This window comes from Pseudophryne corroboree, chromosome 6, assembly GCF_028390025.1.
Source record: "Pseudophryne corroboree isolate aPseCor3 chromosome 6, aPseCor3.hap2, whole genome shotgun sequence".
Classification (NCBI taxonomy): Eukaryota; Metazoa; Chordata; class Amphibia; order Anura; family Myobatrachidae; genus Pseudophryne; species Pseudophryne corroboree.
In genome coordinates this window covers 41,531,110-41,558,984 of record NC_086449.1, presented here as the reverse complement: position 1 = coordinate 41,558,984, position 27,875 = coordinate 41,531,110, and the positions used below count along the sequence as shown (strand labels likewise).

Sequence of the window (27,875 nt, the reverse complement as noted above, 5' to 3'; positions counted from 1 at the left end):
GAACATCAAGTATGTCTTCAGTTATTATTACTGTATATTCTCTATATGTATAGTCCCAAATTGGTTTTAATTAGGAAATAGATCTCCAAATCTCTCAACCGTCCCGCATTTATTATCTGTCTTATTATTAATATGCTAGTAAATAATTCAACCGTGCATATAGACTAAGTTGTTATGAGAGATATGGCGGTCCCGCTTATTGGTGTAAAGCAACCCACCTATATCTTGGCCCTTTATTGGTTCTATGATTCTGATAGGGAATATATCGCTTTTAAAGGGGATATAATAACCCCAATTTCACTGAGTGGCAGTCCACCTTATATATCTTTGGGAATGTCTCCAGTAATTATTGCCATGTATTCCCTATCTGTGTAATCCCAGATCAAATTCAACTGAGATGTACACCTCCTTATGTCAGACCTTTTTGGGTTCATTGTCTAAGCCATTAAAGGAATAATCCCTATTGGTTTGGCTGTCCCAATTATTGATATAGCCTCCCACATCCACCACTGTCCTCAATAATCTCAATTCGACTGACTGATAATATAAGATAGGTTGCTTATCAATGCAGGTATACAAATACCATTTTAAAGCGGAACGAGCGACATATGAGGAGACTTAAATATTACTCCAACCCACTTGTATCACGAAAAATGGGAATTCAATGGGAATAAAAATATCCAAAACTATCAATCAATGGGATAAACAGAGATAGATTTATAATTGTGGTTGATGTTCAGCAATAGGCCTATATGGATATTTTGTATATATATGATTTTTACCATTCCTAGATTACTGGGATGAGGTATAGGGTTAAGCAGCAGGAATTCAGAAATGAATATCAATATAGTGTATAGATCTTTGTCTACAGTTCAACAATAAACTTAAAATAGGTTTGGCTGTTGGTCATGTGTTTATATAGTCAAATTTACTTTAGTGATGCTTCTATATATTCAAATAGGTCAAACATTTGACTTACACACTATATTCCCTGCCAACACTGCCTTTACAGTGATATCCTAAATCCAATAAACTGTAGTGTCTGTGTCACCCACTGAGTGGTGTGTTTTTTACACCCTGGGAAAATTATATATAATTCCCATATTAAACAAAAATATTCCTGTGTGCTCTAGCCCATACAGATACTGATAAAATTAGCCTTCTTTGTGTTCAAATATGTTCTCTCAAAAAGGGCTGTTGCTGCGTCCTATTGTGTCATGCAGCTGCTAGTTGGCTCTTTACTGTTGCCAGTTTGTGTTACAGTATGCTCAATTTCCTGCTGTTCCGATCAAGGTTACTGATACCCCTTTCACATTGCACAAATAACCCGGTATCGACACGGCATATTGCCGTGTCGAAACGGGTCAGTGTGCGATGTGAAAGGTCCGTTGCCGATTTAGCGGGTCGCCTGACACGGTAATTCAACCCGGTAAAAAAGAAGGGTTTTACCCGGGTTGATTACCGGGTCAGGTGCGGTGTGAATGGGAGCCGTGTCGATGCGACACGGTTCCTATTCACAGCATAGGCAGAGGCGGCGCAGGAGATGAGCTCATCTCCCGGCGCCGCCTCCACCCCCGCCCCTGCTGCTGCTGCGCCCTCCGTTGCTATGGCAACCGACCCGGTATATTGCCGGGTCGGAAAGCCAGCCACAGAGCGCAAATGCCGGATCCCACCCGGTAAAGACACGTTTCTCTTACCGGGTAGGATCCGGCATTTGCGATCTAAATGCAGCATTAGTTTCCAGAAAGAATTACAGTGTGTCAGTATTGTATGGACACTGAGAAGTAATCAGCCCTGTTAATGTTTACAGGGATAGCTGCTTCTATAGCCTGTTGGATCCTGCAGCTGCCTTATGACTCATAGATGTCGACAGTTTGTCTGATACAATGTACCTAGACACATAGTGGGGGTCATTCCGAGTTGATCGCTAGCTGCAGTTGTTCGCAGCGCAGCGATCAGGCTAAAATTTGGCATTTCTGTGCATGCGTATGGGGTGCAGTGCGCATGCGCGTCGTACTTTCACAAAAGCCATTGCAGTTTCACACAAGGTCGAGCGACGTTTTTCAGTCGCACTGCTGATCGTTGAGTGATTGACAGGGAGTGGGTGTTTCTGGGTGGTAACTGACCGTTTTCGGGGAGTGTGCTGAAAAACGCAGGCGTGCCAGATAAAAACGCAGGAGTGGCTGGTGAAACGGGGGAGTGGCTGGCCGGATGCAGGGCGTGTTTGTGACGTCAAAACAGGGACGGATCTAGACTTTTCTTTAGGGGGGGCGGTTTACTGTTTAATCTTGACTCCTCCCTCTACAGTCCCAACTCCTCCCATCTGCAATCCTAACTCCTCCTCCTCTCAATTCTGACTGAACATTTTGAGTGAGACTGAGATAGAGCTTTGTGATTGTTCTATGTACATGTGACTGTGCTATGGGGTAATTGTATTTATTAGCCCTAGTACCCACACACCAGCAAGTGAGGGGCAAATGCTCTGTAACCCTTGCTTTCCTGGCTCCTCTGTGCTGCTGTGGTATAAGCTGCAGCACATCGTTCTGCCTCAGGCTCTCCCCAGAGAGCTCTCTTCTGCTCAAAAGTGGGCATGGCTATGACTGTGTTAGGGGGGGCGATCGCCCCCTTCGCCCCCCCCCCCCCCCTAGATCTGGCCCTGCGTCAAAATAGGAACTAAACAGACTGAAGTGATCGCGCAAGGTAGGAGTAGGTCTGGAGCTACTCAGAAACTGCACCATTTTTTTTGTAGCCGCTCTGCGATCCTTTCGGTCGCACTTCTGCTAAGGTAAGATACACTCCCAGAGGGCGGCGGCTTAGCGTTTGCACTGCTGCTAAAAACAGCTAGCGAGCGAACAACTCAGAATTACTCCCATTGTTCCTATCTAAGCCACTTAATTTCCTGAGAGGATCACCATCTATCACTTCTGTGTGGACATAGTAGGATATATACAGCTCTATTCGTAGCTGTGGTAGCGGACACAATGTGTCAGATTTATGTAGACACAGTAGATTTACACAGCCCTATTGATGTCTATGCCAGTTGATAGAGTATCAATGTTGTGTGGGCGTAATAACACATATACAGTACTAATGGTGTTTATGGCAATTAGCACAGGATCTAATTTTCGGATTAGGCTTTGACTATTATTATTGGTACTAGCCCAAACAGTTTGGATTCAATTTATATCTTTGGGGATGACAAACAGACACTAATATAAATATCTAATCATAGGTTGGATTTACTGTAACACAGTGGAGGGGTGTGTCTAGCACTGCCTTTTGGGCGTGTCTAGCACCATCTATTGACGGTCAACGCAATATAAAATATCCACCAAACAAACACCCCTGATGGCACTCACTGCAATTACACTGCTCCTCCTCAGCCTGGTCTGGCTCCCCCTCTCTTTCCCCTGCAAGCTGCAGTTACTCACTGGCACTGACAGTCGCAGACTAGTACTGCTGCTGCTGCTGGAAAAACGAGTGACATGTCAATGCTGCTGCAGATCGCCTACCAGTATTGAATTTGTCTTCCTAAGAGGAACGCTGGCTGCATGCTGCTACTCATCAGTGGGTGGCGTTGGCATAGCATAGAAGGAGAGAGGTGGGCGTGTGGCGGGTGTGACGGGTGGGCGTGCGAGCAGCATGATGTAATCACATCACGCTGTTTTTGTACATGGAGGTGGAGCCGGGAGATTGAAAGCCGGTGGCAGTGGCACCCTTGATTAACCCAGGCGTCCGCTCAGTAATGCAGTCCTGACAGGGTGCAGTGCAGAGGGGACAGTAATCAGCCTGCTCTGCAACCGCTGCATCAGGCATGTGAGATCGGGGTGCCAGACATTAGGGGGTGCCAGTGCACACCAGGCACCCCCCCCCCCCCCCCCTGCGCACACCTATGGTGATTCCCTATCATTAGAGACTGAGGTGGATGGAGATAAAGTCGTTGGAGATAAAGTCAGGGCTGGTTCAAGCCCTTGTTGCGCCCCGGGCAAAAAATAGGGGCGTGGCTTCATACAGGGGCGTGGTCAGTTACACCCCCATTTGTGCCCCCTGTAGCGCCGCTGAAAGAAGAAAATAATAATAATACTTACAATCCCCGCTGCTGATTCCCGACCGCTGCAGACCTTCGCCGGCGCCGCTCCTCTCCTCGGATCACAGCATAGACAGACACTAGAGGTCAATTATGACCCCTAGCATCTGTGTCAGTCCCACAATGCGCGCACCGCACAGGCAAAGGTCCTCTCCACGAAGCGAAACTAGACGTGTAGCATCTAGTTCCCTTCACAGCGGGGGGGGGGGGGGGCACAGTAGCGGATCTTGCCATGGTGCGGCGCCCTCCGGATGGCGCCGGCACACTCCAGATGGTGCCGGCACCCACCGGAAGGCAGCACCCCGGGCACACGTCTGTTTGTTATGAGCCGGCAACTGGAATCCCTGGCAGGGGCGGTACATGGTAAGGAGATTCTAAATATTTGGCACTGGAGACTTGGGAGGATGCAGCTTGAGCAGCCCTGAAATCCTCAATACATTGGTTGCTTGGATTTCTTCTGGAATCATTTCTGGAAGTTGAACGGTCACTGAGCAGTTTAAGGGTTAAGGAGATGCTTGATACTCGGGAGACTGGATAAACATAAATGGATAGACAGGAACTTTGGAAGATTCCACCTGCACAGGAACCTCGGATGGACCAGGATGAAATCTCAGCAGTGAATTCTGGCACACCGTGGATCTCAAATGACCGAGAATTACAACTGCTGGAAGACATAAGAACCATTAAAGCACTTTGACAGGTGGTCAACAAGGCGATACTCAAAACATTGGTAGCCAGCGGGGCGGCACTTAAGACAGTGGCAAAGCCCAGAGGCAAGGGCAGAACTCAGATCTTCATGCCCAAAGACAAGGGCAGATATATCCTCATGCCCAAAGGCAAGGGCTGGTGGGTCCTCACACTCGAAGGCAAGGGCAGGCTGGTCTTCACGACCGAAGGCAATGGCATGTGGGTCCTCCACTGGAATGGATGGATTCCTTGAAGACTGATGGGAACATGAGCCAAATATGTTAATCACACCTAAAGGCCACAAGATCCTGAAGAGCTGGGTCATTGGTTTCAATTAATGGATTAGCCCATTCCAAGGCTTCTCCACTAAAGCTCATGAGTAAATATTTAACTCAGTTTCCAGGGAGTAATTCCAAGAGAAGGATCAGTCTCCATCATGGTAAGATACCAGTCAACCAGTGCCCAGTATTGTGCTAAATCTCCATCGAAATAATCTGAAGATGGAACGTCAGATGAATTCTGTGAGGTTGAAGCTTGGTTCACTGGAGACACTGCAGATAGAATAATAAAAGGATCGTCAGGACACTGAGGAGGAAACAAACTTTTCAGGAGACTGGTCAGAAATATATGGTGACCCTAGCTGAGCACTGACCTGAGATTCGGATGGCACTCTTTGGATTTGGTCTTTGCTGGAAGTCCTGGGAGACTGGGTTGCACCCAAATCCTGAGACAACAAGTCAGTACATAGATTGGCAACCAAGACTACAGCAGTGCCCACGTGCCTAGATACTTGGCTTGTGCTGTCAGAAATGAAGATGCTGGACTCTTTTCCTGTAATTGGCATGATGCTCGGAGCCCCCTCCTGGGGTTGGACTAAGGCAGGAGCCCCCTACTGGGGCTGGACTAAGGCAGGAGCCCCCTCCTCCTGGGGCTGGACTAAGGCAGGAGACCCCTCCTCCTAGGGCTGGACTAAGGCAGGAGCCCTCTCCTCCTGGGTCTGGACACTCAAAGCCTCTTCCTGGGGCTGGACAATCAAAGCCCCCCAAAGGCCTGAAGCACTGTAAACCCCCTCTTGGAGCTAGAATCTCCTTGGGACTAGTAGACTTCAAACCCCCTCTTGGAGCTAGAGGCTCAAAAACCCATCATAGGGCAACAGGCTCGGAAACCCCTCCTGGGGTGACAGGCTCGGAACTGGCAGACTGAAGATCAGCTTTGAGACCGATGGTATTGCATGGAACTTGAGCTGGTGCACTTACATTTGTAACTTGGGAATGGCTCTGCAACACTCGAGGACATCTGTGGGCAGAAAAACTTGAAGCCATTCTTTCAGAGAGATATTTGGGATTGCTTTCTGGCTTAGTAAATCTGGAAGAACCTCCTAGGGCAGCAGACCCAGGGCACTTTTCTGGAATTAAATATTCTGCATCCCTACCAAGTGCAACAGGCACTGAAGCAGATGGAAAGGTGGTACTTAAAGATTGGGGTTGCACTCTGACCTCATTTCTTGTTTTCCCAAATGAGACAGGCTTGAATAAAATACACAATACAGGCAAAGTTTGATGTCTCTGTGATACTGGTGTTTACTTGCTGAGAGACTAGGGTGAGGAAAACTCTGAAACCTGTCTTTTGTCTGTGCAGGAGAGGTATACCTAAACCATACCTCCCAACATGACCCTCTCCAGGAGGGACACAATGCTCTGCGTCTGGACTCTCTTAATTTATGATTGCAGGCACCTGTTTTGAACAGGTTAATGGATAAGGAAGGTGTTTCACCACAGGTGACGGCAATCCCAAATTAAGAGTTCAGTCCAGGAGCAGAGCATTCTGTCCCTCCTATATAATATATATATTGGAGGACCTGACCATCCTCTTACCAGCTGCTGCTGACTGCGCACTTACACACTTCTTTTCCCTCCTGGAGAGGGTCATGTTGGGAGGTATGCCTAAACACACATAGTCCCAGAGTCCCAAGTAAATTCCTTTTCTGGAACCACTTTAATGGGTTTCACCAGTCTCCCATGAAATTCAAGTAGCATGCATAATATACCAGTTAACAAAGTCTGCAGCTGGTCGAGCTTTTCTTTGACAATCCCCAGTCGCAATGAATCTAAAGAAAATGATGTCTCAGGATATGGGGAGTTAAAAGGCTGTGAGAAAACTCCCTCAGGCAGACTGCAATTACCTTCCCTGTTATTGCATATGATGGGCCAGTTAGGGTTCTCGTGGGATTTTTCCTGTATGGACATGCTCACAGGAAACAACCTACAGTGCATCCGGAAAGTATTACAGCGCTTCACTTTTTCCACATTTTGTTATGTTACAGCCTTATTCCAAAACGGAATAAATTCATTTTTTCCCCCTCAAAATTCTACACACATAATGACAACATGAAAAATGTTTGAGATTTTTGCTAATTTATAAAAAAATAGGATTTTAATACCTACCGGTAAATCCTAGTCTCTTAGTCCGTAGAGGATGCTGGGGATGCTTCAAGAACCATGGGGGTATAGACGGGATCCGCAGGAGACATGGGCACACTATAAGACTTTGAATGGGTGTGAACTGGCTCCTCCCCCTATGACCCCAGTTATAGGAACTGTGCCCAGGGAGACGGACATTTTGAGGAAAAGGATTTATTTAATTATTTAAACTAAGGTGAGATACATACCAGCTCACACCACTAACACGCCGTACAACATGGCATTCAACAGACAACGCATGCAACGGCATGATCAACAACAGTCACAGATTGACTGAACTCAACGCAACATGTGCGTAACTATAACCAAGAACTGCAGATACAGCCCGCACTGGGACAGGCGCCCAGCATCCTCTACGCACTAAGAGAAAAGGATTTACCGGTAGGTATTAAAATCCTATTTTCTCATACATCCTACAGGATGCTGGGGATGCTTCAAGAACCATGGGGTTTATACCAAAGCTCTAGAACGGGCGGGAGAGTGCGGATGACTCTGCAGCACCGATTGACCAAACAAGAGGTCCTCCTCAGCCAGGGTATCAAACTTGTAAAACTTCGCAAAAGTGTTTGAACCCGACCAAGTAGCAGCTCGGAAAAGTTGTAATGCCGAGACTTCCCGGGCAGCCGCCCGGGATGTGCCCACCTTTCTGGTAGAATGGGCTTTCACCGATTTCGGTAACGGCAAGCCTGCCGTAGAATGAGCCTGCTGAATCATATTACCAATCCAGCGTGCAATAGTCTGCTTAGAAGCAGGAGCCCCAATCTTGTTGGGAGCCCACAGGACAAACAGAGCCTCTGTTTTTCTAATCTGCGCCGTTCTGGCGACATAGACCTTCAAAGCTCTAACCACATCAAGAGACTTTGACTCCGCCAGGGCGACAGTAGCCACTGGCACCACAATTGGCTGGTTAACATGTAATGATGAAACCACTTTTGGCAGAAATTGCTGACGAGTTCTCAACTCCGCTCTATCAGCATGGAAAATCAAGCAGGGGTTCTTGTGAGACAAAGCCGCCAACTCAGACACTCGCCTTGCAGATGCCAAGGCCAACAACAAGACCACTTTCCAAGTAAGGAATTTTAACTCAACCTTGCGCAAAGGTTCAAACCAATGTGATTGCAAGAATTGCAACACCACATTAAGGTCCCATGGGGCCACTGCGGGCACAAAGGGAGGTTGGATGTGCTTTTATGAAGGTCTGAACCTCTGGAAGAAAGGCCAATTCCCTTTGAAAAAAGATCGACAAGGCCGCAAACTGTACTTTAATAGAGCCTAACTTTTGGCCCGCATCCACACCTGCCTATAGGAAATGGAGCAAAAGCCCCAGGTGAAATTCTTCCATAGGAGCCCTCTTGGATTCACACCAAGATACATATTTTCTCCAAATACGGTGGTAATGCTTTGCCGTTACTTCTTTTCTAGCCTGAAGAAGTGTAGGAATGACTTCACTGGGAATACCCTTTCGGGCTAGGATTTGGCGTTCAACCTCCACGCCGTCTAACGCAGCCGCTGTAAGTCCTGATACACGCACAGCCCCTGTCGTAACAGGTCCTCCCGAAGAGGAAGAGGCCAGGGATCTTCTATGAGCAACTCGTGAAGATCTGGATACCAGGCCCTTCTTGGTCAATCCGGAACAATGAGGATCGCCTGAACCCTTGCTCTTCTTACAATTTTTATCACCTTTGGAATGTGTTGAGGCGGGACGCCATCATGTCCACTTGAGGAACTCCCCAATGACTTGCCACTTCTGCAAAGGCCTCTTGATGAAGACCCCACTCTCCTGGATGGAGATCATGTCTGCTGAGGAAGTCTGCTTCCCAGTTGTCCATTCCTGGAATGAAGACTACTGACAGAGCGCTGGCATGCTTTTCCGCCCAGCGAAGAATTTTCGTGGCCTCGGCCATCGCCGCTCTGCTCTTTGTTCTGCCTTGGCGGTTTATGTACGCCGCTGCTGTCACGTTGACTGACTGAATCAAAACCGGCAGACCTCGAAGAAGATGTTCTGCTTGCAGTATGCCGTTGTAGATGGCTCTTAATTCCAGAATGTTTATGTGTAGACAAGCTTCCTGGCTTGACCACTTTCCCTGAAAGTTTCTTCCCTGTATGACTGCTCCCCAGCCTCGGAGGCTTGCATCTGTGGTCATCAGGATCCAATCCTGAATCCCGAACCTGCGTCCCTCCAGAAGGTGAGAACTGTTCAGCCACCACAGAAGTGAAATTCTGGACCTGGGAGATAGAATTATTTTCCGGTGCATGTCCAGGTGAGACGCGGACCACTGGTCCAGCAGGTTCCACTGAAACACCCTGGCATGGAACCTGCCATACGGAATGGCCTCGTAGGCCGACACCATCTTCCCCAGCAACTGAGTGCAGTGAAGAATTGACACCTTTGCCGGTTTCAGAATCTGTTTTACCATGTTCTGTATTTCTAGAGCTTTTTCCACTGGAAGAAAAACTCTCTGCAATTCTGTATCCAGAATCATACCCAGGAACGACAGCAGTGTTGTTGGATCCAACTGTGATTTTGGCAAATTTAGGAGCCAACCATGTTGTTGTAGAATCGTCAGTGAAAGGGCAACATTCTTCAACAATTGCTCCTTGGACCTCACCTTTATGAGGAGATTGTCCAAGTACGGGATAATTGTGATTCCCTGCTTGCGCAGGAGAACCATCATTTCCGCCATTGCCTTGGTGAAAATCCTCGGAGCTGTGGATAGACCAAACGGCAACGTCTGAAATTGGTAATGACAATCCTGCACCGCAAATCTCAGGTAAGCCTGATGTGAAGGATATATGGGGACATGTAAGTTTGCATCTTTTATGTCGACCGACACCATAAAATCCCCCTCCTCCAGACTGGAGATCACTGCTCGTGGAGACTCCATCTTGAACTTGAATCTTTTCCGAAAGAAATTGAGGGATTTCAGGTTTAGAATCGGTCTGACTGAGCCATCCTGCTTCGGGACCACGAACAGGCTCGGATATAAACCTTCACCCTGTTGAGACGGGGGTACCATGACAATCACTTGATTTTGACACAACTTTAGTATCGCCACGCTTACTATTTCCATTTCTGGAAGAGAAGCTGGCAAGGCCGATTCGAAAAATCGGTGAGAGGGCACGTCTTGAAACTCTAACCTGTATCCTTGGGTTACTATTTCTATTATCCAAGGATCCAGGTCCGAGTGCACCCAGACCTGACCGAAGAGTTGAAGACGTGCCCCCACCGGTGCGGACTCCCGCAGAGGAGCCCCAGCGTCATGCGGTGGATTTGGTAGAAGCCGGAGAGGACTTCTGCTCTTGGGAACTTGCCACAGCCTGTGACCTTTTTCCCTGACCTCTCCTCCTTGCAGCAAGGAAGGAGGACCCACGTCCTTTTTTGAATCTATTGGGCCGAAAGGACTACATCTGATAGTGAGGCGATTTTTTCTGCTGTGCAGGGACAGAAGGTAAAAATTAAGACTTACCTGCGTTAGCCGTAGACACCAGGTCAGTGAGGCAGTCACCAAACAAAACCCTACCGTTAAACGGTAGACCCTCCATCGCCTTCTTAGAGTCAGCATCAGCATTCCATTGATGTAACCACAACGCTCTCCTTGCAGAGACCGCCATGGCATTGGCCCTTGAACCCAAAAGGCCAATATCCCTTACAGCTTCTTTTAAATATGCTGCAGCGTCCCTGATGTGACCCAGAGTCAAAAGTACACTATCCCTGTCTAGGGAATCTACCTCAGATGACAAGTTATCTGCCCATTTTTCAATAGCGCTACTCACCCATGCCGCAGCAATGGCAGGCCTGAGTAGCGACCCTGTAGTGACATAAATGTATTTTAGTGTATTTTCCTGCTTAAGATCCGCAGGATCCTTTAGGGCTGCCGTGTCAGGGGACGGAAGCGCCACCTTTTTGGATAGACACGATAAAGCTTTGTCTACCGTGGGGATTGACAACCACCTTTCCCTGTCCCCAGAAGGGAACGGATATGCCACTGGAATTCTTTTGGGAACCTGAATCTTTTTGTCAGGATTTTCCCAAGCCTTTTCAAAAAGTGTGTTCAGTTCATGAGAGGGAGGAAACGTTACCTTAGGTTTCTTTCCTTACAGACCCTAGTATCAGGAACAGCAGGGTCCTCAGTGATATGTAATACGTCTTTTATCGCCACAATCATGTTCCGAATGCTCTTAGCCAGTTTTGGATGTAATCTGGCATCACTATAGTCGACACTGGAATCAGAGTCCGTGTCGGTATCTGTATCTACTATCTGGGCAAATGCACGTTTCTGTGACCCCGAAGGGGTCTCGATCTGTGACAAGGCATCTTCCATGGATTTCCTCCATGTCTGGTTCTTAAACTCAGATTTATCAAATCTCTCAGTCAATTTTGTCACGTTTGAATTTAAAACACTCAACATATTCACCCACTCATCCGTCGGCAGCGCCGACACGGTCACTCTCACAGTATTTGCTGTCCCCACTCCAACCTCCCCCTGGGAAGAGCATTCAGCCTCAGACATGTCGACACACACGTACATACACCCACAACCACACTGGGGCTATAGGAGACAGACCCACAATAAAGCCTGCAAGAGGGACACAGAGAGAGATCTGCCAGCTCACACCCAGCGCCTATCTCGGTACTGAGGCCAGTAAGGTGACTGCTCAGCCCTGTTAGCACTTTTTATATAATCAATCAGCACCAAATTGCCTGTGCACCCCCCCCCCCCCCCCCCCCCTTTTTCACCCTGTTACTTGTACAGCAGTGCGGAGGACAGGGCAGCATCTCTGCAGCTTCTGAGGAGAGAGTAGATGGCGCTGGTCAGAGCTGTGAGGCTAAGCCACACCCCCTACATGGCGCGCTTCAGTCCCGCTCAAAATACTGATTATACTGGCGGGGGTCCCTGAACTAGTGCCCGGAGCACTGTTACTATACAGGTCAGTCTGATCTGAGGTCTCATGCTGCCCAGGGCGCCTCCCCTGCGCCCTGCAGTGCCGTGATAAGCGTGGGAGCATGGCGCGCAGCGCGCCCACTGCGCAGTACCTCTTATGCCATCACTGAAGTCTTCTGCCTTCTCATACTCACCTGGCTTCTATCTTCCGGCTTTGTGAGGGGGCGACGGCGCGGCTCTGGGAACAAGCAGCTAGGCGTACCGTAGTGATCGAACCCTCTAGAGCTAATGGTGTCCAGTAGCCTAAGAAGCAGAGCCCTTGAACTCTTAAGAAGTAGGTCTGCTTCTCTCCCCTCACTCCCACGATGCAGGGAGCCTGTAGCCAGCAAGTCTCCCTGAAAATAGCAAAACTAAATAAAGTCTTTTTCTGAGAAACTCAGGAGAGCTCCTCAGTGTGCATCCAGTCTCACTGGGCACAGTATCTAACTGGGGTCTGGAGGAGGGGCATAGGGGGAGGAGCCAGTTCACACCCATTCAAAGTCTTATAGTGTGCCCATGTCTCCTGCGGATCCCGTCTATACCCCATGGTTCTTGAAGCATCCCCAGCATCCTCTAGGACGGGATCCGGTCTGAAGATCGACAGTGTCTAGGTCGACAATGTTTAGGTCGACCACTATAGGTCGACAGTCACTGGGTCGACATGGATGGAAGGCCGACAGGGTTTCTAGGTCGACATGTGCTAGGTCGACAGGTCTAAAGGTCGACATGAGTTTTTCACATTTTTTTTTTTTTGGATTTTTTCATACTTAACGATCCACGTGGACTACAATTGGAACGGTAAAGTGTGCCGAGCGAAGCGGTAGCGGAGCGAAGGCACCATGCCCGAAGCATGGCGAGCGAAGCGAGCCATGCGAGAGGACGTGGTGCACTAATTTGGGATCCCGGTCACTCTACGAAAAAAACGAAAAATAAAATAAAATCTCATGTCGACCTTTAGACCTGTCGACCTAGCACATGTCGACCTAGAAACCCTGTCGACCTTCCATCCATGTCGACCTAGTGACTGTCGACCTATAGTGGCCGACCTAAACATTGTCGACCTAGATACTGTCGATAAAACGAACCACACCCCTCTAGGACGTATGAGAAATAAAAAGCTAAGAAATCACATGTACATAAGTATTTACAGCCTTTGCTCAATACTTTGTTGATGCACCTTTGGCAGCAATTACAGTCTCAAGTATTTTTGAATATGATGCCACAAGCTTGGCCCACCTGTTTTTGGGCAGTTTCGCTCATTCCTCTTTGCAGCACCTCTCAAGCTCCATCAGGTTGGATGGGTAGCATCAGTGCACAGCCATTTTCAGATCTCTCCAGAGATGTTCAATCGGATTCAAGTCTGGGCTCTGGCTGGGACACTCAAGGACATTCACAGAGTTGTCCTGAAGCCACTCCTTTGATATCTTGGCAGTGTGCTTAGGGTCGTTTTCCTGCTGAAAGATGAACCGTTTCCCCAGTCTGAGGTCAAGAGTGCTCTGAAGCAGGTTTTCATCCAGGATGTCGCTGTACATTGCTGCATTCATCTTTACCTCTAATCTGACTAGTGATGTGCACCGGAAATTTTTCGGGTTTTGTGTTTTGGTTTTGGATTCGGTTCCGCGGCCGTGTTTTGGATTCGGACGCGTTTTGGCAAAACCTCCCTGAAAATTTTTTGTCGGATTCGGGTGTGTTTTGGATTCGGGTGTTTTTTTTTTACAAAAAAACCTCAAAAACAGCTTAAATCATAGAATTTGGGGGTTATTTTGATCCCATAGTATTATTAACCTCAATAACCATAATTTCCACTAATTTCCAGTCTATTCTGAACACCTCACAATATTATTTTTAGTCTGAAAATTTGCACCGAGGTCGCTGGATGACTAAGCTAAGCAACCCAAGTGGCCGACACAAACACCTGGCCCATCTAGGAGTGGCACTGCAGTGTCAGACAGGATGGCACTTCAAAAAAATAGTCCCCAAACAGCACATGATACAAAGAAAAAAAAGAGGCGCAATGAGGTAGCTGTGTGACTAAGCTAAGCGACCCAAGTGGCCGACACAAACACCTGGCCCATCTAGGAGTGGCACTGCAGTGTCAGACAGGATGGCACTTCAAAAAAATAGTCCCCAATAGCACATGATGCAAAGCAAAAAAGGGGCGCAATGAGGTAGCTGGGAGACTAAGCTAAGCGACCCAAGTGGCCGACACAAACACCTGGCCCATCTAGGAGTGACACTGCAGTGTCAGACAGGATGGCAGATTCAAAAAATAGTCCCCAAACAGCACATGATGCAAAGAAAAAAAGAGGTGCACCAAGGTCGCTGGATGGCTAAGCTAAGCGACCCAAGTGGCCGACACAAACACCTGGCCCATCTAGGAGTGGCACTGCAGTGTCAGACAGGATGGCAGATTTAAAAAATAGTCCCCAAACAGCACATGATGCAAAGAAAAAAGGAGGCGCAATGAGGTAGCTGTGTGACCAAGCTAAGCGACCCAAGTGGTCGACACAAACACCTGGCCCATCTAGGAGTGGTACTGCAGTATCATACAGGATGGCAGATTTAAAAAATAGTCCCCAAACAGCACATGATGCAAATAAAAAAAAGAGGTGCACCAAGGTCGCTGGAAGGCTAAGCTAAGTGACCCAAGTGGCCGACACAAACACCTGGCCCATCTAGGAGTGGCACTGCTGTGTCAGACAGGATGGCACTTCAAAAAAAATAGTCCCCAAACAGCACATGATGCAAAGAAAAATGAAAGAAAAAAGAGGTGCAAGATGGAATTGTCCTTGGGCCCTCCCACCCACCCTTATGTTGTATAAACAGGACATGTACACTTTAACAAACCCATCATTTCAGCGACAGGGTCTGCCACACGACTGTGACTGAAATGACTGGATGGTTTGGGCCCCCACCAAAAAAGAAGCAATCAATATCTCCTTGCACAAACTGGCTCTACAGAGGCAAGATGTCCACCTCCTCCTCTTCCTCCGATTCCTCACCCCTTTCACTGTGTATATCCCCCTCCTCACAGATTATTAATTCGTCCCCACTGGAATCCACCATCTCAGGTACCTGTGTACTTTCAGGAGGCAATTGCTGGTGAATGTCTCCACGGAGGAATTGATTATAATTCATTTTGATGAACATCATCTTCTCCACATTTTCTGGAAGTAACCTCATACACCGATTGCTGACAAGGTGAGCGGCTGCACTAAACACTCTTTTTCGGAGTACACACTGGAGGGGGGGCAACTTAGGTAAAATAAAGCCAGTTTGAGCAAGGGCCTCCAAATTGCCTCTTTTTCCTGCCAGTATACGTACGGACTGTCTGACGTGCCTACTTAGATGTGGTCACTCATATAAGCCTCCAACATTCTTTCAATGGTGACAGAATCATATGCAGTGACAGTAGAAGACATGTCAGTAATCGTTGGCAGGTCCTTCAGTCCGGACCAGATGTCAGCACTCGCTCCAGACTGCCCTGCATCACCGCCAGCGGGTGGGCTCGGAATTCTTAGCCTTTTCCTCGCACCCCCAGTTGCGGGAGAATGTGAAGGAGGAGCTGTTGACGGGTTACGTTCCGCTTGACTTGACAAATTTTCTCACCAGCAGGTCTTTGAACCTCTGCAGACTTGTGTCTGCCGGAAAGAGAGATACAACGTAGGTTTTAAATCTAGGATCGAGCACGGTGGCCAAAATGTAGTGCTCTGATTTCAACAGATTGACCACCCGTGAATCCTGGTTAAGCGAATTAAGGGCTCCATCCACAAGTCCCACATGCCTAGCGGAATCGCTCTGTTTTAGCTCCTCCTTCAATCTCTCCAGCTTCTTCTGCAAAAGCCTGATGAGGGTAATGACCTGACTCAGGCTGGCAGTGTCTGAACTGACTTCACGTGTGGCAAGTTCAAAGGGTTGCAGAACCTTGCACAACGTTGAAATCATTCTCCACTGCGCTTGAGTCAGGTGCATTCCCCCTCCTTTGCCTATATCGTAGGTAGCTGTATAGGCTTGAATGGCCTTTTGCTGCTCCTCCATCCTCTGAAGCATATAGAAGGTTGAATTCCACCTTGTTACCACCTCTTGCTTCAGATGATGGCAGGGCAGGTTCAGGAGTGTTTGCTGTTGCTCCAGTCTTCGGCACGCGGTGGCTGAATGCCGAAAGTGGCCCGCAATTCTTCGGGCCACCGACAGCATCTCTTGCACGCCCCTGTCGTTTTTTAAATAATTCTGCACCACCAAATTCAGTGTATGTGCACAACATGGGACGTGCTGGAATTTGCCCAGATGTAATGCACGCACAATATTGGTGGCGTTGTCCGATGTCACAAATCCCCAGGAGAGTCCAATTGGGGTAAGCCATTCTGCGATGATGTTCCTCAGTTTCCGTAAGAGGTTGTCAGCTGTGTGCCTCTTATGGAAAGCGGTGAAACAAAGCGTAGCCTGCCTAGGAACGAGTTGGCGTTTGCGAGATGCTGCTACTGGTGCCGCCGCTGCTGTTCTTGCTGCGGGAGGCAATGCATCTACCCAGTGGGCTGTCACAGTCATATAGTCCTGAGTCTGCCCTGCTCCACTTGTCCACATGTCCGTGGTTAAGTGGACATTGGGTACAACTGCATTTTTTAGGACACTGGTGACTCTTTTTCTGACGTCTGTGTACATTTTCGGTATCGCCTGCCTAGAGAAATGGAACCTAGATGGTATTTGATACCGGGGACACAGTACCTCAATCAATTCTCTAGTTCCCTGTGAATTAACGGTGGATACTGGAAACACGTTTCTCACCACCCAGGCTGCCAAGGCCTGAGTTATCCGCTTTGCAGCAGGATGACTGCTGTGATATTTCATCTTCCTCTCAAAGGACTGTTGGACAGTCCATTGCTTACTGGAAGTAGTACAAGTGGTCTTCCGACTTCCCCTCTGGGATGACGATCGACTCCCAGCAGCAACAACAGCAGCGCCAGCAGCAGTAGGCGTTACACTCAAGGATGCATCGGAGGAATCCCAGGCAGGAGAGGACTCGTCAGACTTGACAGTGACATGGCCTGCAGGACTATTGGCTTTCCTGTCTAAGGAGGAAATTGACACTGAGGGAGTTGGTGGTGTGGTTTGCGCGAGCTTGGTTACAAGAGGAAGGGATTTACTGGTCAGTGGACTGCTTCCGCTGTCATCCAAAGTTTTTGAACTTGTCACTGACTTCTGATGAATGCGGTCCAGGTGACGTATAAGGGAGGATGTTCCTAGGTGGTTAACGTCCTTACCCCTACTTATTACAGCTTGACAAAGGCAACACACGGCTTGACACCTGTTGTACGCATTTTTGTTGAAATAATTCCACACCGAAGAGGTGATTTTTTTTTGTATTTTGACCAGGCATGTCAATGGCCATATTCGAATATATATATATATATCTAATAATCCTATACCGGAAAATTAGATACAGGCGCTATTGATAAGAAATTAACCACACTAATAATTTGACTCGTTTGCAGCTCTCACACAGTATTCTGAAATAGCTGAAAACATAGAAATATATATAGACTAAACTATATAAGAGAGCACAAATAAGAATTTAAAACAATTTATTATTATCATAAAACCAATTGGTGAAAAAACCTATTATGAACAAGGAAACACATCATCATTTGAATACATAAAGGCACCAAAGAACTGTAGAAGAATGATGCAATGCAGTGTATACCAATATCTTATTAATACAGATTAATAGCGCACCAGTCCTTATTGTTCATCTACTTCGGACTCTCCTGGACTTGTGGATGCTTCAAGCTCTTTGTTTGTATTTATTACCACTGACGTGGCTATATTAGCTGATGTCCACTGGTGTTATACTTAAGATATACTTAAGACCTCTTCCCGTCCAGTGTTGGGAAGGTCAGGCATCGCAACCGACACAATTGGACTCTCCATGGGGATTTGTGATTTAGAAGAACGCACAGTTCTTTGCTGTGCTTTTGCCATCTTAACTCTTTTACGTTTTCGAGAAGGAGGATGAGTGCTTCCATCCTCATGTGAAGCTGAACCACTAGCCATGAACATAGGCCAGGCCCTCAGCCGTTCCTTGCCACTCCGTGTCGTAAATGGCATATTGGCAAGTTTACGCTTCTCCTCAGACGATTTTGATTTAGATTTTTGGGTCATTTTACTGAGCTTTATTTTTTTGGATTTTACATGCTCTCTACTATGACATTGAGCATCGGCCTTGGCAGACGACGTTGATGGCATTTCATTGTCTCGGCCATGACTAGTGGCAGCAGCTTCAGCACGAGGTGGAAGTGGATCTTGATCTTTCCCTATTTTACCCTCCACATTTTTGTTCTCCATTTTTTAATGTGTAGAATTATATGCCAGTAATATATCAATAGCAATGGCCTACTACTATATATACTGCGCACAACTGAAATGCACCACAGGTATGGATGGATAGTATACTTGACGACACAGAGGTAGGTAGAGCAGTGGCCTTCTGTACCGTACTGCTATATATTATATACTGGTGGTCAGCAAACTGTGCAAAACTGAAATGCACCACAGGTATGGATGGATAGTATACTTGACGACACAGAGGTAGGTAGAGCAGTGGCCTACTGTACCGTACTGCTATATATTATATACTGGTGGTCAGCAAACTGTGCAAAACTGAAATGCACCACAGGAATGGATGGATAGTATACTTGACGACACAGAGGTAGGTAGAGCAGTGGCCTACTGTACCGTACTGCTATATATTATATACTGGTGGTCAGCAAACTGTGCAAAACTGAAATGCACGACAGTTATGGATGGATAGTATACTTGACGACACAAAGGTAGGTAGAGCAGTGGCCTACTGTACCGTACTGCTATATATTATATACTGGTGGTCAGCAAACTGTGCAAAACTGAAATGCACCACAGGTATGGATGGGATAGTATACTTGACGACACAGAGGTAGAGCAGTGGACTACTGTACCGTACTGCTATATATATAGTTATACTGGTGGTCAGCAAAATTCTGCACTGTCCTCCTACTATATACTACAATGCAATGCAGCACAGATATGGAGCGTTTTTCAGGCAGAGAACGTATAATACTGGTGGTCACTGGTCAGCAAAACTCTGCACTGTCCTCCTACTATATAATACTGCTGGTCCCCAGTCCCCACAATAAAGCAATTAGCACACTGAGCACAGATATTTGCAGCACACTGAGCACAGATATGGAGCGTTTTTCAGGCAGAGAATGTAGATATTTGCACTTGCAGCACACGGAGCACAGATATTTGCAGCACACTGAGCACAGATATTTGCAGCACACTGAGCACAGATATTTGCAGCCCACTGAACATAGAAACTGAGAGGACGCCAGCCACGTCCTCTCACGATCATCTCCAATGCACGAGTGAAAAATTGCGGCGACGCGCGGCTCCTTATATAGAATACGAATCTCGCGAGAATCCGACTGCGGGATGATAACGTTCGGGCGCGCTCGGGTTAACCGAGCAAGGCGGGAGGATACGAGTCTGCTCGGACCCGTGCAAAAACGGGTGAAGTTCGGGGGGGGTTCGGATCACGAGGATCCGAACCCGCTCATCACTAATCTTGACTAGTCTCCCAGTTCCTGCCACTGAAAAACATAACTACAGCATGATGCTGCCACCACCATGCTTCACTGTAGGGACGGTATTGGCCTGGTGATGAGTGGTGCCTGGTTTCCTCCAAACATGACGCCTGGCATTCACACCAAAGAGTTCAATCTTTGTCTCATCAGACCAGAGAATTTTGTTTCTCGTGGTCTGAGAGTCCTTCATGTGCATTTTGGCAAACTCCAGGCAGGCTGTTATGTGCTTTTTACTAAGGAGTGGCTTCCGTCTGGCCACTCTACCATACAGGCCTGATTGGTGGATTGCTGCAGAGATGGTTGTCCTTCTAGAAGGTTCTCCTCTTTCCACAGAGGAATGCTGCAGCTCTGACAGAGTGACCATCGGGTTCTTGGTCACCTCCCTGACTAGGGCCCTTCTTCCCATATCGCTCAGTTTAGACGGCCGGCCAGCTCTAGGAAGAGTCCTGGTGGTTCCGAACTTCTTCCATTTATGGATGATGGAGGCCACTGTGCTCATTGGGACCTTCAAAGCAGCAGAAATTTTTCTGTTCCCTTCCCCAGATTTGTGCCTCGAGACAATCCTATCTCGGAGGTCTACAGACAATTCCTTTGACTTCATGCTTGGTTTGTGCTCAGACATGCACTATCAAGTGTGGGACCTTATATAGACAGGTGTGTGCATTTCCAAATCATGTCCAATCAACTGAATTTACCACAGGTGGACTCCAATTAAGCTGTAGGAACATCTCAAGGATGATTAGTGGAAACAGGATGCACCTGAGGTAAATTTTGAGCTTCATGGCAAAAGCTGTGAATACTTATGTACATGTGATTTCTTAGTTTTTATTTTTATTTTTAATAAATTAGCAAAAATCACAAAAAAACAACAACTTTTTTTCACATTGTCATTATGGGGTATTGTGTGTAGAATTTTGAGGGAAAACATTAATTTATTCCATTTTGTAATAAGGCTGTAACATAAAATGTGGAAAACGTGAACCGCTGTGAATACTTTCCAGATTCACTGTATGTTCAAGGTGCAGCAGCAGGTTTATTTCATACAGGGTAAAGCAGTACTCAGGAGGCAAACAACAGGGATCAAGGTTCAGTCAGAATTATGGTATAAGTATTAAGGTCCAAATACAGTAGCTTAAAGATTGTATATTTGAATACTACAATCTGGAGACCCAGGATAAGAAACAAGTACAGGAAACAATGTTCTCGGGATTATTACTTGGAAGACTGGATAATTGATTACTGTAGTTGAAGAACACTGAGGAATAAATACTTGATAACTGTGGCTGAAGAACATTGAAGAATGAATACTTGATAACTGTGGCTGAAGAACACTGATGAACAATGGCCCTCATTCCGAGTTGATCGCAGCAGGAATTTTGTTAGCAGTTGGGCAAAACCATGTGCACTGCAGGGGGGGGGGGGGGGCAGATATAACACGTGCAGAGAGAGTTAGATTTGGGTGGGTTATTATTGTTTCTGTGCAGGGTAAATACTGGCTGCTTTATTTTTACACTGCAATTTAGATTGCAATTTAGATTGCAGATTGAACACACCACACCCAAATCTAACTCTCTCTGCACATGTTAAATCTGCCTCCCCTGCAGTGCACATAGGGGGTCATTCCGAGTTGTTCGCTCGCAAGCCGTTTTTAGCAGCTTTGCACACGCTAAGCCTACACCTACTGGGAGTGAATCTTAGCATAGTAAAATTGCGAACGAAAGATTCGCAATATTGCGAAAAGACATCTCTGTGCAGTTTCTGGGTAGCTCCAGACTTACTCGGCATCTGCGATCAGTTCAGAGCTTGTCGTTCCTGGTTTGACGTCACAAACACACCCAGCGTTCGCCCAGTCACTCCTCCGTTTCTCCAGCCACTCCCGCGTTTTTCCCAGAAACGGTAGCGTTTTTTCTCACATGCCCATAAAACGGCCTGTTTCCGCCCAGAAACACACACTTCCTGTCAATCACATTACGATCGCCTGAACGATGAAAAAGCCGTGAGTAAAATTCCTAACTGCATAGCAAATTTACTTGGCGCAGTCGCAGTGCGAACATTGCGCATGCGCACTAAGCGGAAAATCGCTGCGATGCGATGAAATTTACCGAGCGAACAACTCGGAATGACCCCCATGGTTTTGCCCAACTGCTAACAAAATTCCTGCTGCGATCAACTTGGAATTACCCCCAATGACTGGATAGAACTGGCAAGTGAAGGTTTCAGGCAGTAAAATGAACAAGCAACAAATCCGGGTAGTTGAAGGCAATAATGACAATGATATGGTACTGAATGGAAAGTTAATTGCTGGATGCAGTTGTTAACAGGATACTGGAAGAGATTGCAATTGGCAAGGTAAAGTCCAGGCAAACAGATATAGGCCCTCATTCCGAGTTGATCGGTCGCAAGGCGAATTTAGCAGAGTTACACACGCTAAGCCTACGCCTACTGGGAGTGTATCTTAGCTTCTTAAAATTGCGACCGATGTATTCGCAATATTGCGATTACAAACTACTTTGCAGTTTCTGAGTAACTTCAACCTTACTCTGCCTGTGCGATCAGTTCAGTGCTTGTCGTTCCTGGTTTGACGTCACAAACACACCCAGCGTTCGCCCAGCCACTCCTCCGTTTCTCCAGCCACTCCTGCGTTTTTTCCGGAAACGGTAGCGTTTTCATCCACACGCCCATAAAACGCCGTGTTTCCGCCCAGACACCCATTTCCTGTCAATCACATTACGATCGCCGGAGCGATGAAAAAGCCGTGAGTAAAAATACTATCTTCATTGTTAAATTACTTGGCGCAGTCGCAGTGCGAATATTGCGCATGCGTACTAAGCGGATTTTCATTGCGATGCGATGAAAAATACCGACCGATCAACTCGGAATGAGGGCCATAGCCTTGCTAGTAGGCAAAGCACTGAGGGGGACATTTACTAAGCAGTGATAAGAGTGGAGAAGTGAGCCAGTGGAGAAGTTGCCCATGTCAACCAATCAGCACTGATGTAACATCTATAATTTGCATACTAAAAAATGATACAGAGCTGCTGATTGGTTGCTGGGGCAACTTCTCCACTGGCTGTCTTCTCTCTTTATCACTGCTTAGTAAATGCCCCCCTTAGTCCCAATTAGCAATTGAATTACACACTGAAGGTGCAGAGTAGTGTCCCAGATAACTCACTTGAGGAGCATGAAGACAGCACGTAGCATAGGGCCAGAACCTAGAAGCAGCAGGAGAGTAGAGTGTACTTGCTGGAGGCATGAACCAGGATGCAGACACAGGTACATACAGGATGCAGGCATACGTACTTGACATAATGAACTGGCAACATGGAGCTTGTGTGGCTGATCTATATAGGGAGTTCAGGTGCTGCTCATAGCTGGGGTAAAAGCTAATTACCAAGCTGCAGATACTCAGACCAGCGTGCTGAAGCACCAGAACAGACAGCGACAGCCCAGAAACGGGAGAGAAACTGGGACAATAGATGGACATCGAGCAATGTGCACAGGCATCACTCATTAATCCACCGATGGCAGTGGAAGACAGCCGGAAACCCAGCGGAGGATGGCGCCAAGGAGGAGGACTGCGCTGGACCTCTCCAGAGAGGTATATTATGTTAAACACTGCATAGTCACATGATACTACATTTTGCTTGCGTGGTGGTATCCCATCACTTTTGTCAACATAGTGTAATTGAAATATGCCACCAATATTTATAATCGCTATTAAATGCAGCACATAGTAAAAGAAACGGAGAGGAACGTCACTGATGACAGAAAATAATTAATACAAGAACTGATAGATTCATAACAGTATATTGTCCTGCAGGCAGCTTACCCACTGAGATGTTATCTGAGATGACATTGATTGGAGAAACTTTGCCAGAGATAACCGTGTCCGTGACAGGGCTGAGGGAGAGGAATCACTGATTAAACAGATTGGAATATATCTGACACATAATTACAAATGGACACACCTAAAACGTAAAGTATTAATTGGTGCCCCAGCCCTTCTGATTCATTCCCCATATCCACCCAATCATTGGCTCATCCAATCTAGGTGATGATTCTCAATATCTGAAGAAATAAAGCAGGATACAGATCTATCAACGGCCCATCCAGAATTCTCATTGTTCCAGTCTATTTTATCTGTTTCGCTGCTGTCCCTGTGCAATATGCACATGGTGTGACGAAAGGATCAATTTACTTTACTGTATGACTAGTTACTCTCTGTGATGAGATGGAGCGTCATAAAATAGGAATTAGAAGACAAAAAAATTATATGAGTCTTAAGGCGCAACAGTTACTCATCCATCTGAGAAAAGGGGACCGCCTAATCCTCTTTAAATAACACTAAATCAATAAAAAATAAGTTCTGCCACTGGGTCAAGTTCCAAACTGATATTCAGAATGATGTTACAATTCAATATGAACACACACAATGGCGATATAATGAAGTCCTCGTTGACTGGACAGGCGGGTTCCCAGTCGAACTCTGGGCCCAATGTAATGACTCCCAAGTTCATCGGCTGTACGGGATGCTGGCCTAACTTTTTTTTAAAGGGGCAATCATTTACAAGACAAAATCAAGGCTTTGTAATGACTGCCGCTTTGAAAAAATGTCTGAAATCAGGCGGCATCCTGCCCCTTCGGCAAACTCAGACCCTATTACATATGACTCCAAGGTGTAGGATGTCTCAAATCATCCAGACACCCTTAGTGAAAGGTCAAGCAACTCTAAAAAGGGATAATAGTTGATGAAAAGGAAATCCACTTGCCCCTTACAATCTTGAAAAATGGCGTACCCAACTCACAAGAGCGTGTGACAAATTATGCATATAAAGGTTTCTTTATAAGTGACCCTTTTAAACCTTGTGAAGAACAATAAAAGGCATTCTCCCTAATTACACTAAAGTCACAAAAAGAATTTGCATACCATACTACCACAGTACAGCTGACCTATTCACATCAAGGTTTCTTTGGGGCACACACCAGTGTCCCTATGGGTTATCCATCTAGCGGCTGCAGCTGTCTGCCTCACTGGTCCCTGCTGTGCTGTGATCATCCTCTCACACAGCTGCAAATGCTATCCTCCCATCCACCAGGGGGTGCCCATCTGCAGAAAGGGACCCATGACACAGGGAGTTAGAGGTGATAGGTCACGTGGTGCTCAAGAGACGCTTGCTGTATGGGCACTTGGCAGCTGCTTCATGTGGAAACAGGTGGCTAGAGACCCGGGTACTAATGAGGTAGGGGGCTGGTAGAGTGCTGCTTATATTGCTCTATATTGTATTTTATGTCCAGTGTACAATTCTTAAATGTTGGCAGGTAGGATCTCATGTCCTGCTAGTATTGTTAAAATTTGTCTTTTGTTTGCGTATCATTAACTGTGTAATGGACCTTTTGCCTATTATCTTTATATATAGGCAGCATACACCCCACTGAATCACTGCTTTAGCAGACATACTGGAGCCACACACTGCAGGTTAGCTGGGGCCCAAGGGAAGTCCACGTTACACGTTCAATTACATTTCCTGATTTCAGATAACAGTTACTCCACTTGGTAAATGTAGCTCTCAACAGCCCGGCTGCTGAGACACTGGAGGTTGTTTATGATGTCATACCTTATAAATGTTTTCTACAATATGTTATAGTTTTTGTTAAAAGCGTATAACTGGATGTGCATTTCTAATACTTATTTTTCCATTTATACCTAGCATCTCATGTGACATGACCATCTGCAGCTCCTAGAAGAAGAATGTGGAATCACGGATTATAATTAATGACTAAATATCTAATTATGTAAAGTAAGAGTTATGGTAGACTTATCTTTGTTAACTCTCTTTCTGCAAAGTACATAGTGTCCACAGGGAAACATCGGGGTGTAGGAGATAGATCTTGATCTAGGGCACCAACAGGTTAAAACTTTAGCTGTCCCAAGATGCATTGGGTCCCTCCTCTATAACCCCACCTCCAGGCACTGTGAGCTCAGTTTTGTTAACCAGTCCAAATGCAGGTAGCAGGTAAGAGAGAAGGAAGATGTTAGGCACATAAGAATACATTCTCCCAACAGGAGAAAGTAACCAGAGGCCAATGCGATACAAACCCAAAGAAGCCAAGTGCATCAGGGTTTGCGCCCTGTGGACCCTACAGATGGGTCCACGGTTATCTTGACTAGTTTTCTGCGCCTAGGCACAACATGACTTATTAGCATAAACCATTCATCTATTGTTCTCAGCTGCAATACAATACAGAGAACACAAAAGCAGGGGATTAAGTCATTACAGCAGGGGATTAAATTCGACTGACCAGTCGCAGTTAATCTTATTAAAGGTCAAGATAAATGTGGACCCATCTGTATGTACTTTGCAGAAAGAGAGTAAATAATGGTAAGTCTACCATAACTCTTACTTTCTGCAGCAGGGTACATAGGGTTTCCACAGGGAAACATCAGGGGATGTCCTAAAGCAGTACCTCAAGAGAGAGGACGTGCCTGGGTGGACATGAGAATCCGGCGTCCAAAGGAAGCACCCTGGGAAGTGAAGGTATCAAAGGCATAGAACCTAAGAAATGTGTTCACTGAAGACCAAGTAGCTGCCTTGCACAATTGTTCAGCGGACGCCCCACAGCGGGCCACCCAAGAAGGTCCCACAGACCAAGTTGAATGAGCTTTAATAGGAGCAGGAACTGGAAGAACAGCTCGAGTGTAAGCTTGTTCAATCACCATTCTAATACATCTGGCCAGTGCTTGCTAATTAGCAGACCAGCCACTCCTGTGAAATCATACCTCCCAACTGTCCCGATTTCAGTGGGACAGTCCCGCTAATTGGACACTGTTCCGCTGTCCCTCCCATGGGTCGTAGTGTCCCACGTGGGGGCGGGGGGGCAGTTGGGAGAGGTAGTGATCACCGCTGCTCTGCTTTGCAAAGCAGCTGGTGATCACACTGACTAGATGATGTGAGCATGCACACGGCATCTATCAGCACAAGGAGGGGAGCTGGGGGCTGTCCAACAGCTCATGGAGCGCTGGACACGCCCCCAAAATGCTAAAAATGTGGGTTGCGGCAATAGGTCCCGCCCCCTTACTGTGAGGCCCCACCCCTCTGGACGAAGCACAGCGTTCCATATTTCCACGGGACAGAGGTTGGGAGCAGTAGCGGATCTTGCCACGGGCAAGCAGGACTTTTGCCCGGGGCGCCGCCTTCCGGAGGGCGCTGGCGCCGTCCGGAGGGCGCCGCACCGTGGCAAGATCCGCCACTGCTGCCCGCTGTGTCCCCCGTCCGCCTCCGCTGCCCGCTGCCGTCCCCGTCCGCCTCCTGTGAAAGGAACTAGACGCTATGCGTCTAGTTTCCCTTCGTGGAGAGTAACTTTGCTGAGCGGTGCGCGATGACGTCATCGCGCACCGCACAGCAAAGGTCCTCTCCACGAAGGGAACTAGACGCATAGCGTCTAGTTTCCCTTCGTGGAGAGGACCTTTTGCTGTGCGGTGCGCGATGACGTCATTGCGCACCGCTCAGCATTCAAGCGGCGCTAGCAATGTACAGGGGGCGTAACTGACCACGCCCCTGTATTATGCCACACCCCTTTTCCTGCCCGGGGCGCAGAGCGCCCTTGAACCGGCCATGGTTGGGAGGTATGCGAAAAGGATAAAGAGAGCACCGTCTAATGGAGGCTGTACGGTCCACATAAACACGGAGAGGCCTAACCACATCTAAAAAGCGTTCATTAATCAGACCTCACAGGTCTGGAGAGATAAAGGACGGGACTACAATCTCTTGATTGAGGTGGAAGAATGACACCACCTTAGGCAGATAACCAGGCCGAGTACAAAGAACTGCCCTGTCCTGGTGAAATATCAACAAGGGTAGACGACAGGACCGCAGATGCAATAGTCAGCAGGAACAAGACCTTGACCATGAGCCCTTTAAGGTCCACAGATTCTAGAGGTTCAAACGGACCTTCTTGAAGAGCCTCCAATACAACAGCCAGATCCCATGGAGCCACTGTAGGGACATAGGGGGTCATTCCGAGTTGTTCGCTCGCTAGCTGCTTTGAGCAGCATTGCACACGCTAGGCCGCCGCCCTCTGG

General features: G+C 47.2%; 1 protein-coding gene across 1 annotated transcript in view; it reads right to left on the bottom strand.

The window, feature by feature from the left end:
- Nucleotides 1–27,875, bottom strand: part of LOC134934216 (NXPE family member 3-like) — a 97,767-nt gene that overhangs the window by 26,997 nt on the left and 42,895 nt on the right. Inside the window, exons 3-6 of the mRNA XM_063929703.1 lie at nt 23,625–23,695; nt 5,427–5,498; nt 5,167–5,325; nt 4,769–5,065 (exon numbers count right to left, since the gene is read on the bottom strand). Coding sequence (XP_063785773.1) covers nt 4,769–5,065; nt 5,167–5,325; nt 5,427–5,498; nt 23,625–23,695 — 599 coding nt within the window. The remainder of the gene's footprint in view (nt 1–4,768; nt 5,066–5,166; nt 5,326–5,426; nt 5,499–23,624; nt 23,696–27,875) is intronic.